A 14534-nucleotide genomic window follows, 5' to 3' on the forward strand; every position below is an offset into this window, starting at 1 on the left:
ACCACCTGCCAGCCCAGGCGAGCATGGTGGCACGGGATGTCCCTGCACGGTGCCGGGGGCAAGACGGAGACGTCCCCTCAGGCCTGTGGGGTAGAGCAGAGTGAGGAGGGGAAACTGAGGCAGCCTGGCCGCCGCAGCCCGGCGCCAGCCCCGAGTCCTTACCCTTGCTCGGCTACAGGCGGATCCACCTGCGGGCTGCGGGAGAAGGGAGAGGGTCAGGGGGACCCCCCTGGCCTGGGGGACAAGCCCGGGTGACCCCCCAACGGGGCCAAGGCAGCCCAAGGTTGGTCCTCCAGGCACTGGGCTGGGACCCAGCGCTGGGATCCAGTACTGCACTGGGACCCCACACTGCAGCAAAGACCTCCCGGTGCTGGAAACCCAGCCCTGCACCAGGACCCTCACTGGGACCCAGCCTCACACCAGCATCCAGTGCTGGGACTCATCCTGCAGCGGGATCGGTGCTGGGATCCAGTATTGTGCTGGGACCCTGCACCACATCAAAGACTCCATACTGGAAACCTGGCCTTGCACCAGGATCCTGTGCCGAGACCTTGTGCCGGAACCCCAACGTTGCACCGGAATCCAGTCCCAGGACCCAGCCTTGCACTGGGATCCTGTGCCAGCATCCGGTGCCAGGACCCAGCCTTGCACCAGGATCTTGTGCTGGGATCCTGTGCCGGACCCCAGCCTTGCACGAGGGTCCCACACCAGGACCCTGCTCTGCTCCAAGGGGCTGGGAGCGGGTGCTGGGCACCCTGGGGTGACGGCATGCGGGGAGGGGGGCGTGCAGGACGGGACATGCGGGACCAGGGGGTGGATCCAGGGGGTATCCGGGGGGGGTATCCGGGAGTCCGGGCATGCAGGCGGTACCTGGGGGCTAACAGCTGGACTCGTCGTGGTGGGACGGGTCGCAGAAGAAGCGGGAGCCGCGCTTGGCGGTGCGGGCGGTGAAGGGGACGCTCTTCAGCGCTGCAGGGGGGCAGGGGCGAGGAGGGGGGGGACACGGACATGGGGAGCCGTCAGCCCCCGGGTACAGGCAGGACCCGGGCAGGGGCGGTGGCGGGGGCCGTACCGGTGATGATGTCCTCGATGGTGCCATCTTTGCCCTCGTAGACGGGGCGGTGGTCCTTGGCCTGGCGCCGCCGCAGCTCCGCGATCAGCTCCTGCTGCTGCCACTTGTTCCGCTGCGAGGGAGGCGCGGGGACCCCGGGTTGGGGACACACGTGTCCCCTCCGTGTGTGTCCCCCCCCCCAGTCTCCTCCAGCCCACCCACCCTCACCTTCTCCTGCTTCTTGGCCTCCTGCGCCAGCAGCTTCTCCCGCATCACCTCCTCCTGCTTCTTCCGCGTCTCGTTCTCCTGCTCCGCGTCCTGCCGGGGCCAGGGCATGGTGGTGGGTGCCAGCCCCCCGGCCAGTACCGGTGTCACCGACCCCCCAGCAGCGTGTGTCCCCTCCCGGCCCCACCTCACCTTGTAGGAGCGGATGAACCGGACAAAGACCGGGAAGAAGACGGACGGGGGGGTCGTCTTGGGGCTCTCGCCGAAATACCGCACCACCGTGTTGTAGGCGTCCTGGCCAGGGGGACGGGCGGTCACCGCGGGCCACGTGTCCCGTGGCTCCCGGTGGCCTCCCGGCACGAGGGGTGTGCAAAGCAAGGAGTGCACGAGGACTGTGCAAAGGAAGGTGTGCACGAGGGCCGTGCGAAGCAAGGAGTGCACGAGGGCCGTGCAAAGCAACGTGTGCATAAAGCACGTGTGAGGAGCGTGCAAAGGAAGGTGTGCATGACAAGGCCTGCACGAGGAGCGTGCAAAACAAGATGTGCATGAGGAGCGTGCAGGAGGAGTGTGCAAGCAAGGCGTGCATGACAAGGCATGCACAAGCATGCAAAGCAAAAGGCGTGCACAAGGAGCATGCAAAGGAATATGTGCACGATAAGGTGTGCACAAAGAGTGTGCACAACAAGGTGTGTACAACAAGGCGTGCACAAGGAGCGTGCAAAGCAAGGTGTGCACAACAAGGTGTGCACAAGGAGCGTGCAAAGCAAGGCATGCACAACAAGGCGTGCACAAGGAGTGTGCAAAGAAAGGTGTGCACAACAAGGCGTGCACAACAAGGCGTGCACAAGGAGTGTGCAAAGAAAGGTGTGCACAACAAGGTGTGCACAACAAGGCGTGCACAACAAGGCGTGCAAAGCAAGGCATGCACAACAAGGCATGCACAAGGAGCATGCAAAGCAAGGTGCACACAGCAAGATGTGCACAGCAAGGTGTGCACAAGGAGCGTGCAAAGAAAGGTGTGCACAACAAGGTGTGCACAACAAGGCATGCACAACAAGGCATGCACAAGGAGCATGCAAAGCAAGGTGCACACAGCAAGATGTGCACAGCAAGGTGTGCACAAGGAGTGTGCAAAGAAAGGTGTGCACAACAAGGCGTGAACAAGGAGTGTGCAAAGAAAGGTGTGCACAACAGGTGTGCACAACAAGGCGTGCACAAGGAGCGTGCAAAGCAAGGCATGCACAACAAGGCGTGCACAAGGAGCGTGCAAAGCAAGGCATGCACAACAAGGCATGCACAAGGAGCGTGCAAAGCAAGGCATGCACAACAAGGCGTGCACAAGGAGCGTGCAAAGCAAGGTGCACACAGCAAGATGTGCACAGCAAGGCGTGCACAAGGAGTGTGCAAAGAAAGGTGTGCACAACAAGGCATGCACAACAAGGCGTGCACAAGGAGCGTGCAAAGCAAGGCATGCACAAGGAGCATGCAAAGCAAGGCGTGCACGCCAGTGCTCCCCAGCCCTCACCTCGGCCGTCCGCGCGTCCTTCTGCAGCCGCTCCAGCTTGCCCTCGCTGGTGGCCAGGAAGGCGCGCAGGACGCCGTTGTCGTGCAGCCCGCACTCCCGCCGCAGCAGCTCCATGCCCCGGCCCAGCTCCTTCACGTCCAGCAGCACATTCTCCAGGGACACTGCGGGCACACGGGGGACGGGTCAGGGGACACAGGGCTCCGGGGGATGCCGAGCCGGGGTGGGGGACGTGGGGACGGGGAGCACCTGCCGCCGCCTTCTCCACGAAGTGCAGCTCCTGCCAGAAGGTCGCCAGCTCCGGGTACTTCTCCCGCACCGTCAGCGCGATGAAGTGCAGCAGCGTCATCTTTCTGTCCGTTGACTTGGTGTCCAGGAGCTGCAGAACGATTCAGGGCAGCGGGAGGGTGGTCAGGGCTGTGGGACCCCCCTGGGGTCCCCCATCCCAAGCACCCGGGGCTGGGGGGGGAGGTCCAGGGCTGCCCACCAGGTCCAGGCTCTGCAGTTTGAAGCCGTAGACGGCGCCGCGTTTGCTGCTGTTCATGTAGTTGCCCAGCGCCAAGATGATCTGTGGGGGGCAAGGAGCAGGGATGGGGGTCAGGGAGGAGCGAGACCCCTCCATAGGACCCCCCCACCCCCCTATGGTGAGCAGGACCCCGGGGTCCCTGCATCCCTGCTCCCCCCACGCTCACCTCCAACATGTGCTTCAGCTTCTGCGAGGACTTGACGGAGGCCGAGGCTGCGATGATGGCGTTGAGCTGCTGCAGGGGGACAGGATGGGGTGGGGGGGCGGCTCAGCTGTGGTGCAGGGTCCGGGCACCCCTGGCAGGTGCAATCCCCCCCCTCCCCAGCTCCGTACCGGCGTCAGCATCTGGAGGTTCTCGGCGAAGTTGCCGAGGAAGGCCATGATGGCCATGCGCTGGGGCAGCCGCTCCACCTTGCTGAAGTGCAGCATGAAGCGGTCCTCGTCCGCCAGCTCCTCCAGCGGCTTCCGCTCCCGCTCGTACTGCCGCAGCGCCTTCACCTCCGCCTCCGTCGGCAGGAACCGCATCAGGCACTCCACGAAGTCCACCGGCAGCGTCGCCAGGTCGAACCTGCCCCACGGCCGCGCCGTCGAGGACCGGCTCCCCGCTGCGCCCCAACCAGACCCCCTGTGCCCTGTCTGGGTCCCCTGCACCCCATTGCACCCTAACCAGACCCCCTGTGCCCTGTCTGGGTCCCCTGCACCCCATTGCACCCTAACCAGACCCCCTGCGCCCTGCCTTGGCACCCCTGAACCCCTACCAGACCCCCTACACCCCAATCAGCACCCTGCATCCTGCCAGACCCCCCCTACACCCTGCCTGGACCCCTTGCACCCCCAACCAGATCCCCTGCAGCCCAGCCAGCCCCTGCACCCTGTCTGAGTCCCTTGCACCCCAATCAGACTCTCTGCATCCTGTCGTCCCCCTTGCACCTTGCCTGGACCCCACTGCACCCCAACTAGAGCTCCTGCACCCTGCCTGGCACCTCTGAACCCCAACCAGCCCTCCTGCACCCCAATCAAACCCCCTGCACCCTGCCTGGCTCTATTACACCCCAAACAGCCCCCCTGCACCCTGTCTGGGTCCCCTGCACCCCAGTCAGCCCCAGTCCACCCTGCTTGGCCCCTCTACACCCCGCCTGGACTCACTGCATCCCAAACAGCCCCCCTGCACCCTGCCTGGACCCCTACACCCCAGTCAACCCCCCTGCACCCAGTCAGCCCCCCTGCACCCTGGCTGGCCCTCTGCACCCCGACCAGCCCTCCCTGCACCCTGCTTGACCCTCTGCACCCCGACCAGCCCCCCTGCACCTCACCTGGCCCCTCTTCACCCCAGCCAGCCCCCCCCCAGCCCCACAAACCCCCCCCCCAACCACTGCACCCCAGCGCAGGGCCACGTACGTGTGGATGGCCCTGCAGATCTCGTCGGTGCCGCGGCCCGCCTTGCGCAGGGTGATGGCCAGGTTCTTGGCACGGTTGGCCTCCAGCAGCGTCACCTTGCTGGCCGCCTTCTGCGACGCCTTGCTCTTGGCGCAGACGAGGTCCAGGGCTGGACCCTGCGCCTTGGTCTTGAAGAGCTCCTCGAAGCGTTCCAAGTCCAGGTCCTGGTGGGACGAGGCGGGGGCTCAGAGGTGGTGGCAACGGTGCCCACCCGACCGCTCAGCCCGGTGCCCGCGCTCACCTCCAGCACCCGCTCGTCATCCAGCTCGCTGAACACCGTCCCGCTGATCTGGTTGGGCTTCAGCGCCGTCCAGTTGAAGACGGGCAGTCGGAACTTGGTCTTGATGGGCTTCTTGATCCGGATGGCTGCCAGCGGCGCAGGAGCCGGCTCAGCCCCCGCCGGGGTGGGGGGACGTGTCCTCTGCCCACCCTGAGCCACCCCAGCCTGGTGTGCCACTCCCCAGGCTGTCACTGGCCCCGTGCCGTGGTCCCTGCACCCGTCCCTTGGCCCCGTGGTCCCCCCACCCTCCCTGTCCCATCCCCATCCCCATCCCCGTGGTCCCCCCACCCTCCCTGTCCCATCCCTGTGGTCCCCCCACCCTCCCTGTCCCCATTCCCATGGTCCCCCCACCCTCTCCGTCCCCATCCCCATGGTCCCCCCACGCTCCCTACCTACCCGAGAGCCCGACGGTGAGGGCGATGGAGGGCGAAGCCCCGGGCAGCGGCGGGGCCGGGGGGCACTTGCCTGCGGAGCGAGGAGAGGGTGAGACCATCCTGCCAGGGGGATTGCCCAGTTTTGGGGACACACCCCCCCCCCCAGCACCAGGGACATCCTGGTTTTGGAGCTCACCCCCCATCCTGGGGATGCTCCAGCCCTGGGGACACCGCAGCCCCAGTTTTGGGGATGCCCCGGGGGGGCTCCCCATCCTCACCTGGGAGTGGGGGTGCGGGGGGCGGCAGGGGGGGCGGCGGGGGGGGTGGGGGGGGCGCAGCCTCCACAGGGGGCAAGACAGGGACCCGCAGGGCCTCCTCCAGGGGCTCGGGCTCGGGCTGGGGAGGGGGCTCAGCCCCCGGCACGGGGGGGGGCTCGGAGCCGTAGCGCCGCCGAAAAGCCTCGTCCTTCTCCTTGATCATCCGCCGCAGCGTGTGCACCTGGTGGCTCGTGTGCTCGTAGGTCTCCTGGGGACAGCGGGTGTCACGTGGGGGTGTCGGGGGCAGGGGGGGGGCCAGGACCCTGCCCCGCTCCCCACGGCCTCCCCCCGCCACGCACCTTCACCATCTCCAGCTCCTTCTCCCGCTGCAGCAGCTGCTTCTCCAGCTCCGCCACCCGCATCATGTTCTCGTTCTCCAGGTCCAGCAGCTTCTCCGTCAGCTGCGGGGGGGGGGGACACACGGCTGTGACAGTGGCTCGGGGACCCCCCCGGTATCACCGCTGGCCTCGCCGGGGGCAAAGCCAGACCCCGGGGGGAATGTCCCCGCATCCCCCCGTGCTCACGTACGTGGGACAGATGCTCCTCCAGCTCCTCCACCTTCTCCAGGGCCACGTTCTTGGTCTCGGCGTCCTCCAGCAGCCCCCCCACGTCGAAGACGTTGTCCAGGTACGCCTGGATCTGCACCTGCAGCTTCTCGCTCTCCGTGTGCCTCGACTTCTGCGGGCACCGGGGCGGCGTCAGGGACAGGGGGGTGCTCCTAGGGGTGCCCCCCCCAACCCCCATGACGCCCCGTACCTGCAGGAACTCCTCCAGCCCCAGTTTGGTGAACTCGTACTGGAGATGGACGCGGAAGTTCATGTCCTCCACCGAGTGCACCACGATGTTGATGAACTGCATGCAGGCGACCTACGGGCAGGGCTGGCATCACCAGGAGCCCCTCCTGCCCCTCCAGAGACACCCCCGCGTCACCCAGGACAGGGTGGCCCACCATGAAGTCGATGCTGCTGTCCTCGTTGCGGAAATAGTCCATCAGCCGCTCGAAGCGGTGCTTCTCCTTGCAGACCTGCGCCAGCAGCACACGTGGGGTCACACCAGCATGGCCCCCCCCCAGCCACCAGTCCCCCCAGCCACTGGGCTCCAGCCCCCTCATGCCAGCCCCAGCCTGGTGCCCCCAGGCCCCCTGTCCCAGCCTGGGCTCACCCTCCCTGATCGCCCATCCCTGGGGCTCCAGAGTCCCCGTCCCAACCTGGTCCTGGTGTCCCCCAGTTCCTCCATGTACCAGGTCCTGGTTCTCCATCCCAGCCTGATCCTGGTGTCCCCAGTCCTCCCATCCCAGCCTGATCCTGTCCCCCAATCCCAGTCTGACCCTGTACCCCCCAGTCCTCCCATCCCAGCCTGATCCTGGTGTCCCCAGTCCCCCCATCCCAGCCTGATCCTGTCCCCCAATCCCAGTCTGACCCTGTCCCCCCCAGTCCCCCATCCCAGCCTGATTCTGGTGTCCCCAGTCCCCCATCCCAGCCTGATCCTGTCCCCCAATCCCAGTCTGACCCTGTCCCCCCCAGTCCCCCATCCCAGCCTGATTCTGGTGTCCCCAGTCCCCCATCCCAGCCTGATCCTGTCACCCCCAGCCCCCCAGCCCAGCCTGATCCTGTCCCCCTATCCCAGTCTGATCCAGTCCCCCCCAGCCCAGCCTGCCCCCCCCCCCCATACCTCCTTGAAGTTGTCGAATGCCGCCAGGATGATCTCGTGGCCGCCCCTCACCAGGCAGACGGCCGCCAGCAGCTCCAGCACCAGCGCCTTCGTCCTACAGCAGAGCAGTGCCAGCACCGTTACCCCCGGCTGGCACCAGGGATCCCCCCCACTCCCCAAAACCCACCCCCACATCCCCTTTACCGGGGTTCTTGTTGTTGAGGCTCAGGGCGATCTCGTTGACGGCGTGGGGATGGGACATGACCAGGTTGAAGCCGTACTGTGGGGAAGGAGCGGGGACAGCGTCAGCAGTGCCAGCGTGGCGCTGGCACCAGTGGCATCGGTGTCCCCCCCCCGCGGGTGGCAGTACCTGGTAGTTCATGATGGCCCGGAGACACATGATGCAGAGGTGGACGTCGTCCTTCTGGCTCACCAGGCGCGAGTTCTTCAGCGCCCTGCGGCTTGGCAGCGTGCCATAGCTGGGGGACACACCGGGCACCGGTGAGCGGGACCCTCGCACCACCGCTGCTGCGCCGCCAGCGCTTGCCCGGGCGGGAACCAGCCCCGTGGGACCACGGTGGGGACCAGGGTGGGTACGGCACGGGGACAGCTTGGGCACAGTGGGGCATTCGGAGGGGCAGAGGCAGAGAGAAGCAGGCAGAGGGCGAGAGGGACAGACGCTGGCAGAGATGCGGCACGAAGCCACCGCGAGTGCCGGGCTGGCCCCGGGCAGCCGCTACTTACCCGGCGGGCGAGCGGCCAGGTGGGCGCAGAGGAGAGAGAGAGAGAGCGCAGCCAGAGAGGGGGGGGCCCGGCCTGGAAGCAGAGACGGGGCGCGTTACCCCGGGGCACGGGGGCAGAGGCAGAGTGGGGGGCGAGCAGAGGCAGCGCGGCCGTGGCAGGCGGAGGGACGGGCAGCGCGAGGATGGCAGCGGCGAGCTGCTGTGGGCGGCACGCGGCATGCAAGGCAGCGCGGATGAGGCACGCGTGGCACGTGCCACGGCAAGGCCGCGCCGAGGGCAAGGCACAGCCTGGTGCTTGGGGTGTGCCATGGGGCAGCTGGCACACAGGACGTGGCACGTACCACGCACACGATGGTGCATGGCACAGTATCCACCATGGGCAGGGTGGTACGCAGCATGGCACGCATCACACGGCAGCGAGCGTGCAGTATGTGCCATGGCAGGATGGTTCATGGCCTGGCATGCACCATGGCAGGATGGCACACGGCACAGGGCACGATGGCACAGCACGCACCATGGCAGGATTGTGCATGGCACGCACCACAGTACATGGCACGAGGCACCACGGCACGGGGCACAACAGCATGGCACACACCATGGCAGAACTGTGCATGGCACACACCAGGGGTAGGACAGCACAGGGCACATGGCACATGGCAGCGCCGTGGCTGGGCAGGCGCTGGGCGCAGCGGCGGGACGTACCGTAGTGCGGTCTGGCGGGCAGAGCGGGCGAAGCTGCTGGCGAAGGGGGCGGGCAGGGCGCTGGGGTGCTGCAGATCCTCGATGGACCTGCTCCAGGCGCGCAGCTTCTCCAGCGCGCCGTCCTCGCCGCCTTCCGGGCACTCAAAATCCAACCTGGGTGGGACACGCGCGTGGGTGGCAGCGGGGGGGCAGGGGGGTGGCAGACGGTTTCGGCGCGGAGCGGCACAGCCACCGCGGCAAGCGCTGAAGCGGGCAGCGGTTGGGCAGCGGCGGGTGGGGAGAGGCGCGAGGGTGGCCCCGGGACCCCCGTCCCCCCGGGACCCCGCAGCAGGCGGGTCCTGGCTCGGTGCCTGTAAGGGGCTGAGCGGTATCAGCCGCCCGCAGCAGGGAGCTGCCAAGGGGCACCGGGACCCTCTGCGTGCCCGGGACCCCCCGCACCCCAGGGACCCCCCAGCACCCCACTCACATGACGGCGCACTGGGCGAAGGACAGGTAGTTCACCAGCACGTCCAGCCCTTTGTTCTCATCGTTGAGGAACTCGCGCACCCACCTATGGCACCACGTGCCCGTCAGGCCCCCGGGAGTTGGGGGGGGACACCCTGCATCCCATCCCCTGGCACAATCCTCCCACCACCGGGACCCCCAGGATGGGGACAGCGGGGCCATCCCGCGGCTCTGGTGGCGGTTGCAGCCCCTCGGCTATCGCCGGTGCCAGCGCCGGTGCCGCGTTATCTGCCGGCTGCAGGGCAGGGAGGGCTCGGCCCCGGGTGCAAGGCGGGAAGCTGAGCTGGGTGCTGGGGCTGTGCCCCCCCACCAGCACCTAGGCATCGCAGGGTGGGAGGGTCCGGGGTGCCCCGGCCCCCTGGGCTTTAGGGTGATGAGTGAGGGGCTGCGCTGGGCTCTGGGGGGGTGCACGGGGGGGGGTGGGGAAACATGGTGGGAGTGTGTGTGTGCACGGCGGGGTGCGGGGGGGTGTACTGGGAGTGTGCACAAGGTGGGGGGGTCTGCATGGAGGGGTGGGGGTGCACGTTAGAGGGGGGGCTGCACCCGGAGCGCTGGAGCACAGGGGGTGCACACACCCCTGGGGGTCCCCACGCCTGCCCGTGCCCCTGCCCGCGGCGTGGGGGGTGAGTCTGGCAGCAGCGGGAGCCGGGGATGGGGGGGCTGGGGGGGGCCGTGGCCGCCCCTTTCCTGCCGGCACCAGCCCCTCGCCCCAGCCCATTTCCTGTCTCCGGCTGCTGCTATTTTCGGGCTGCGGGCAGGGAAGCGCCGATCGGCGGGGCCGGTGGCGGGGCCGGTGGCGGGGCACAGCCTGGCACGTGCCCGAGCCACCCCGAGCACGCAGCCATGACCACGGCCGCGGAGCCGGGCACCCACCGACGACATCCCCACCCTCCCTGCTCACGCCCCCCATCCCTCCGTGCAGCTCCCGGCACGCCGGAGGGACGAGCTGCCAGTGTGGTATCGGTGTGCCGCCGGCACGGTGCCGGTGCCAGGAGAAGCCGGGTGGGATCCGGCCCCTCCGCCCGCACCAGCTGCCCCCTGGGACCCACTCGCCGGCAGCCCTGGCCGGCGGCACAGCCGGGACAGGAACCAGCCCAGTTCCTGCAGCGCCTCCGACTTCCCCTGCAGCTGCAGCGGGGCCGGTGCCAGGACCCTGTGCCCCCCCCCGGGACCCCCCCGCCCACCCCCGGGTGCCCGGGCTCACCCGATGTGGTTCGTCCTCAGGCTGATCTCCAGCTCACGCAGCACCTTGGTCGACTCCTGCACCCTCCTCCTGAACTTCTGGGGGCACAGTGAGGCTGAGCGGGCACCCCCTGGCCCCTTCACCCCCCCTGACCCCCCCCTCGCCCCCGCCAGCCCCTCACCTTCCGCGTGACGCCCGGCTCCAGGAAGCTCCGCAGTTTCTGGATGTAGGCGTGGGGGGGCTCTTCACCTGGAACCGCTCCTGGGGGGCGGTGGGGGGGTTGGTGACGCTGGCACGGCAGCGCCACCCCCCCCCAGGACCCCCCCCAGACCCCACCTGGTCACAGATGAGGTCCCACTTCTTCTCGTTGTCGTACTGGCGCAGGAGCCGCGCTTTGTCCGGGGGCAGGTTCATGGAGCTCTGGGGGCAGACAGGGGGGTCACCCTGGGGGACATGGGGATACTGCCCCCCCCGAGTGTGCCCAGCCCCACGGCACAGCTGGGGTCCCCCCTGAGGGCACCCAGTCCCACGGCACAGCCGGGGTCCCCACTGAGGGCACCCAGCCCCATGGCACAGCCAGCGTCCCTGGCACTGGGAACACCAGTGGGCACCACCACCCACATGGCACGGGGAGGGCAGTGCCACCAGTGCCACGTGCCAGACGCCGGCAGCACCAAATCTCCCCAGTGCCGACGCATCCTTCCTGTCTGTACCCGCTTCCTCGCCGGCAAACCGCAGCCTCCGCTCCCTGACCGCAACGCAAAGCCTGGCAGTGGTGCCCAGCTCAGCGGGGCACTGGGCGTCTTCAGGAGGGACCCTGGCGACCGCTGGTGCGGGATGTGGCCTGGGGCATTGGTACTGCCAACGGCACAAACGGGATGCCATGGTGGAAACTGGATGGCGGTGGGCTCCGGGCCACTCCAGTGGGCGATGCCACCCCACAGGTTGATGCCACCTCGGCGGGCAATGCCACCCTGGCGAGGTGGCTCACGGGCAGTGCCATTAGCAGGAACTGGCCACCGCCACAGCCGGGAGGTGCCAGCACTCTGCCCGCCCTACGGCAGCTAAAATTATCCGACTCCCGGTCAGCCTGGCCCAGCGGAGCCGCAGGAAACCGGGGCAGAGCCTGGGCGAGGCTGTGTGCCCCCGGAGCGGGGCACACGCCGGGACGTCACCCCCGGGATGGGGTCCCCGCCAACGCCGCCCTGGGAACGCAGCCGGTGCCCCCTCCCCACAAGGCCACGCTTATCCGTACGCCGTGGCCGACGGTAAAATCACGGGGCCCCCGGGATGGCGGCGGGGTGGGGGGCGACGCACGGAGGCCCCGGGCAGGGGGCACCGGGGGGGGGGGGGCTTTGAAGCCCGCCGCCCTCGCCGGCATTCCCGCCGCTCGGCTTCCTGCCTTTGTGGCGGGAGCGGGGCCGCTCCCGGCTGGGCACTTCCTCCGCCACCACCCCCCACCCGGGACCCCCACCCAGCTGCCCTGGGACTCAGCCCCCCTGGGGACTGGGGGCTACTGGGATGGGAGCCCACCCCACGGCGGGGGGCACCCGGGGCCAGATCCTGCCCATTCGGGGGCCGCTGGCGCTGCAGCCCCATCACATGATGAAAATTTTCCGCCCCGGCAGTAGCCGGGACGGCACCGGGCGACGCCAACGCCGGGGCACTGTGGGATATTGGCCGACGGGGGGGTTCCCCAGTGCCACCACCCCCAAAATCCCACACCGCCCCGGCGTCGGCGTCACTCGGCAGGATGCGTCCCCCCCGCCACCGGCCCCACGGGGACCGGCAGCCGCATCCGCCTCGCGTGGGATGCAGGGACGGGCAACGGCCCCGCGGGCGGGTGCCACTCGCCACCGGCGGGACAGTCCCACGCTGGCGGTGCCAGTGCCCCCCGGGACCCCTTGGTTCCGGCTCCCAGAGCCCCGTGGGGCCACGTTCGGCATTTCCTGCCCGGACGCGGCTTCCACTGGCTACGGCCACCACCGGGCCGGCAGTGCCGGATCTTGGGGGCCGTGTGCCCCGGTGCCACCCAGTCCCGGTGCCACCCAGCCGGTGGGTGTCCCCCCCAAACAAAGGCAGCGCCGTAGATGGGCCACCCCACAGCGGACAGGCCACGGGGCCGCTGCGCCATGCCGTGAGCCGGGCACCGGTGGGACATGGTGGCCTCCGTGGCCTTGGTGGTCCCCGATGGCACCGGGGGGGCACAATGTGGGGACGGGGGGTCACTGCCGAGCCACGTCCCGGTAACGGGATGGCACCGCAGCCTTGGCCGGTGACCGCTGCGGGAAGGACACCGCCCCGGTTGTGACAGCGGACAGGGGACCCTGTGGGGCACCCGTGCCCACCGGGACCCCGCGCCCACCGGGACCACGTGCCCAGCCCCGTGCTCCGCCGCGATGGGACTTTCCCGGGCCAAAAAGTCCCGGGGCCGAAGGGCCCCCCCCCGGTGGCACCGGGAGCGGCGTCACCCGCCGGGGCTGTCCCGGGACGGGCTTCCCCCGGGGTTGCCCCCAGCCCCGCGGGCACCGGCGCTCCCTGCCTGCTCCCGGTTCCTCCCGGCGCCGGTGCCGTCACCGGCCGCGCCCGCCCGCCCGCAGCCGGACGCCGGGAGGGGAGCGCGGCGGCGGGGCGCGTCCGGCCCGGGAGGGCGCACCGGGAGGGGTCCCGGGTAGGGACGGACCGGGAGAGCGCAGCGGGCTCCAGGGGAAGCAGGGACGGAGACCGGGGGAAGCGCACCGGAGAGGCGCACCGGGAACCGGAGGGGCGCAGCGGACGGCGGGCGGGGGGCGCAGCGGCGGGGGTCGGTCTCTCACCAGCACCAGGGCGAAGCGCTCCTCCAGCTCGCAGGGCTCCGGCATCGGCATCTTGCCCGGGGCGAGGAGCCCGGGCCCCCCCGGGGCCGCCGCCGATCCCGGGCCCCGGGGCAGCGCCTCCCCGTCCGCGCTCTCCACGTTCCCCATCCCCGGCCCAGGCACCGGGGGGCGGCGGGGGAGGCTCAGCCCGTCGCGTCCGGCCGCCGCCACCGCCTCCCTCGGCCGCCCCGCCCCGCCCGCCCCGCCCGCCCCGCCCCGCCCGCAGCTCCGCGGCGGAGCCGCCAGGGGGCGCCCGAGGGCGAACGGGCGGCGGCGCCACCGGGGGGCGCCCAAGAGCGCCCGCCAGATGCCGATTGGCCCAGTCCTGTCTACTGCAACCAATGAGCGTCGAGCTTCTGTGCAGGGGAACGAGCGCCTGGCCAACGGCTCCGCTCGGGCGCGGCCGGCCGCCAATGGGCGTCGGCGTCGGCTCTCCTCTCCCCAATAGGCAGGCCAATAGGACGAGGCGGAGGGCGGGCCTTCGCTGCGCGCCGGCCAATGAGCGCAGGGGGCGTGGCGGAGCAGGGACCGCTCGAGGCCTGGCACGGACGGCGGAGCGCCGCGCAGGTGAGGGCCGAGCGGCGGCGGGGGGGGCCCGGCCCGGCCCTGGGGGTCCCCGCGGCCCCCCGGGACCCGAGCGGCGGCTGCGGGCGCGGGGCAGCCCCCACCGGGCCTCACCGGGGGGTCCCGGCGGCTCCCGCCCCCACCACCGGGCCTCACCGGGGGGGTCCCGGGCGGCTTCTGCCCCCCCGCCGCGCCTCACCCCGCGGGGGGCCCGGTCTGGGCGGCTCCTGCCGCCCCCCACCAGGCTTCCCTGCCCGGGAAGGGGGGGAACCCGCGGGTCCGGCCCCCCGTGGGGTCCGCCGGGCTCCCGGGGGCTGCAGCGGCGCGGGGGGAGCCGGGGGCCGCCCCCCCGGGGGTGCCCGCAGCGGGAGCAGGCGGGTGCCGGCGGCCCCGGGGCAGCGCCGGGGCCGGGGCTGGGCGCAGCGTTGGTGGGTAAAGGTCGCCCGGCGGTTACCCATTGACAACGGCCGGCGCTGCCCTCGCGCCACCGACCGACCGGGGACCGGGGGCGTCACCGGCGAAACCGAAACGGCTCCGGTCCCGTCTCAGTCTCGCGACAGGCGGAGGGCTGCTGTCCCGGCCCTGGCGCGAGAGGTCCGGG

General features: G+C 70.2%; 1 protein-coding gene across 1 annotated transcript; it reads right to left on the reverse strand.

Annotated features, from left to right (window-relative positions):
• Positions 1-162: 162 nt before the first annotated feature.
• Positions 163-13477, reverse strand: FMNL3 (formin like 3). The gene is given in 28 exon segments (XM_086628589.1): positions 163-195; positions 871-969; positions 1073-1184; positions 1280-1369; positions 1469-1570; positions 2802-2962; positions 3048-3177; positions 3286-3366; positions 3491-3559; positions 3658-3892; positions 4723-4925; positions 5003-5127; positions 5438-5506; positions 5694-5940; positions 6032-6133; positions 6261-6410; positions 6489-6599; positions 6682-6756; positions 7404-7500; positions 7589-7662; positions 7753-7861; positions 8828-8980; positions 9294-9377; positions 10536-10612; positions 10696-10757; positions 10760-10775; positions 10851-10934; positions 13331-13477. Coding segments are annotated over 27 exon segments (3057 nt in total). The 3' UTR covers positions 163-195; positions 871-877.
• Between the last annotated feature and the right edge of the window lie 1057 nt (positions 13478-14534).

Source organism: Tauraco erythrolophus, chromosome 31, assembly GCF_009769465.1.
Source record: "Tauraco erythrolophus isolate bTauEry1 chromosome 31, bTauEry1.pri, whole genome shotgun sequence".
Classification (NCBI taxonomy): domain Eukaryota; kingdom Metazoa; phylum Chordata; class Aves; order Musophagiformes; family Musophagidae; genus Tauraco; species Tauraco erythrolophus.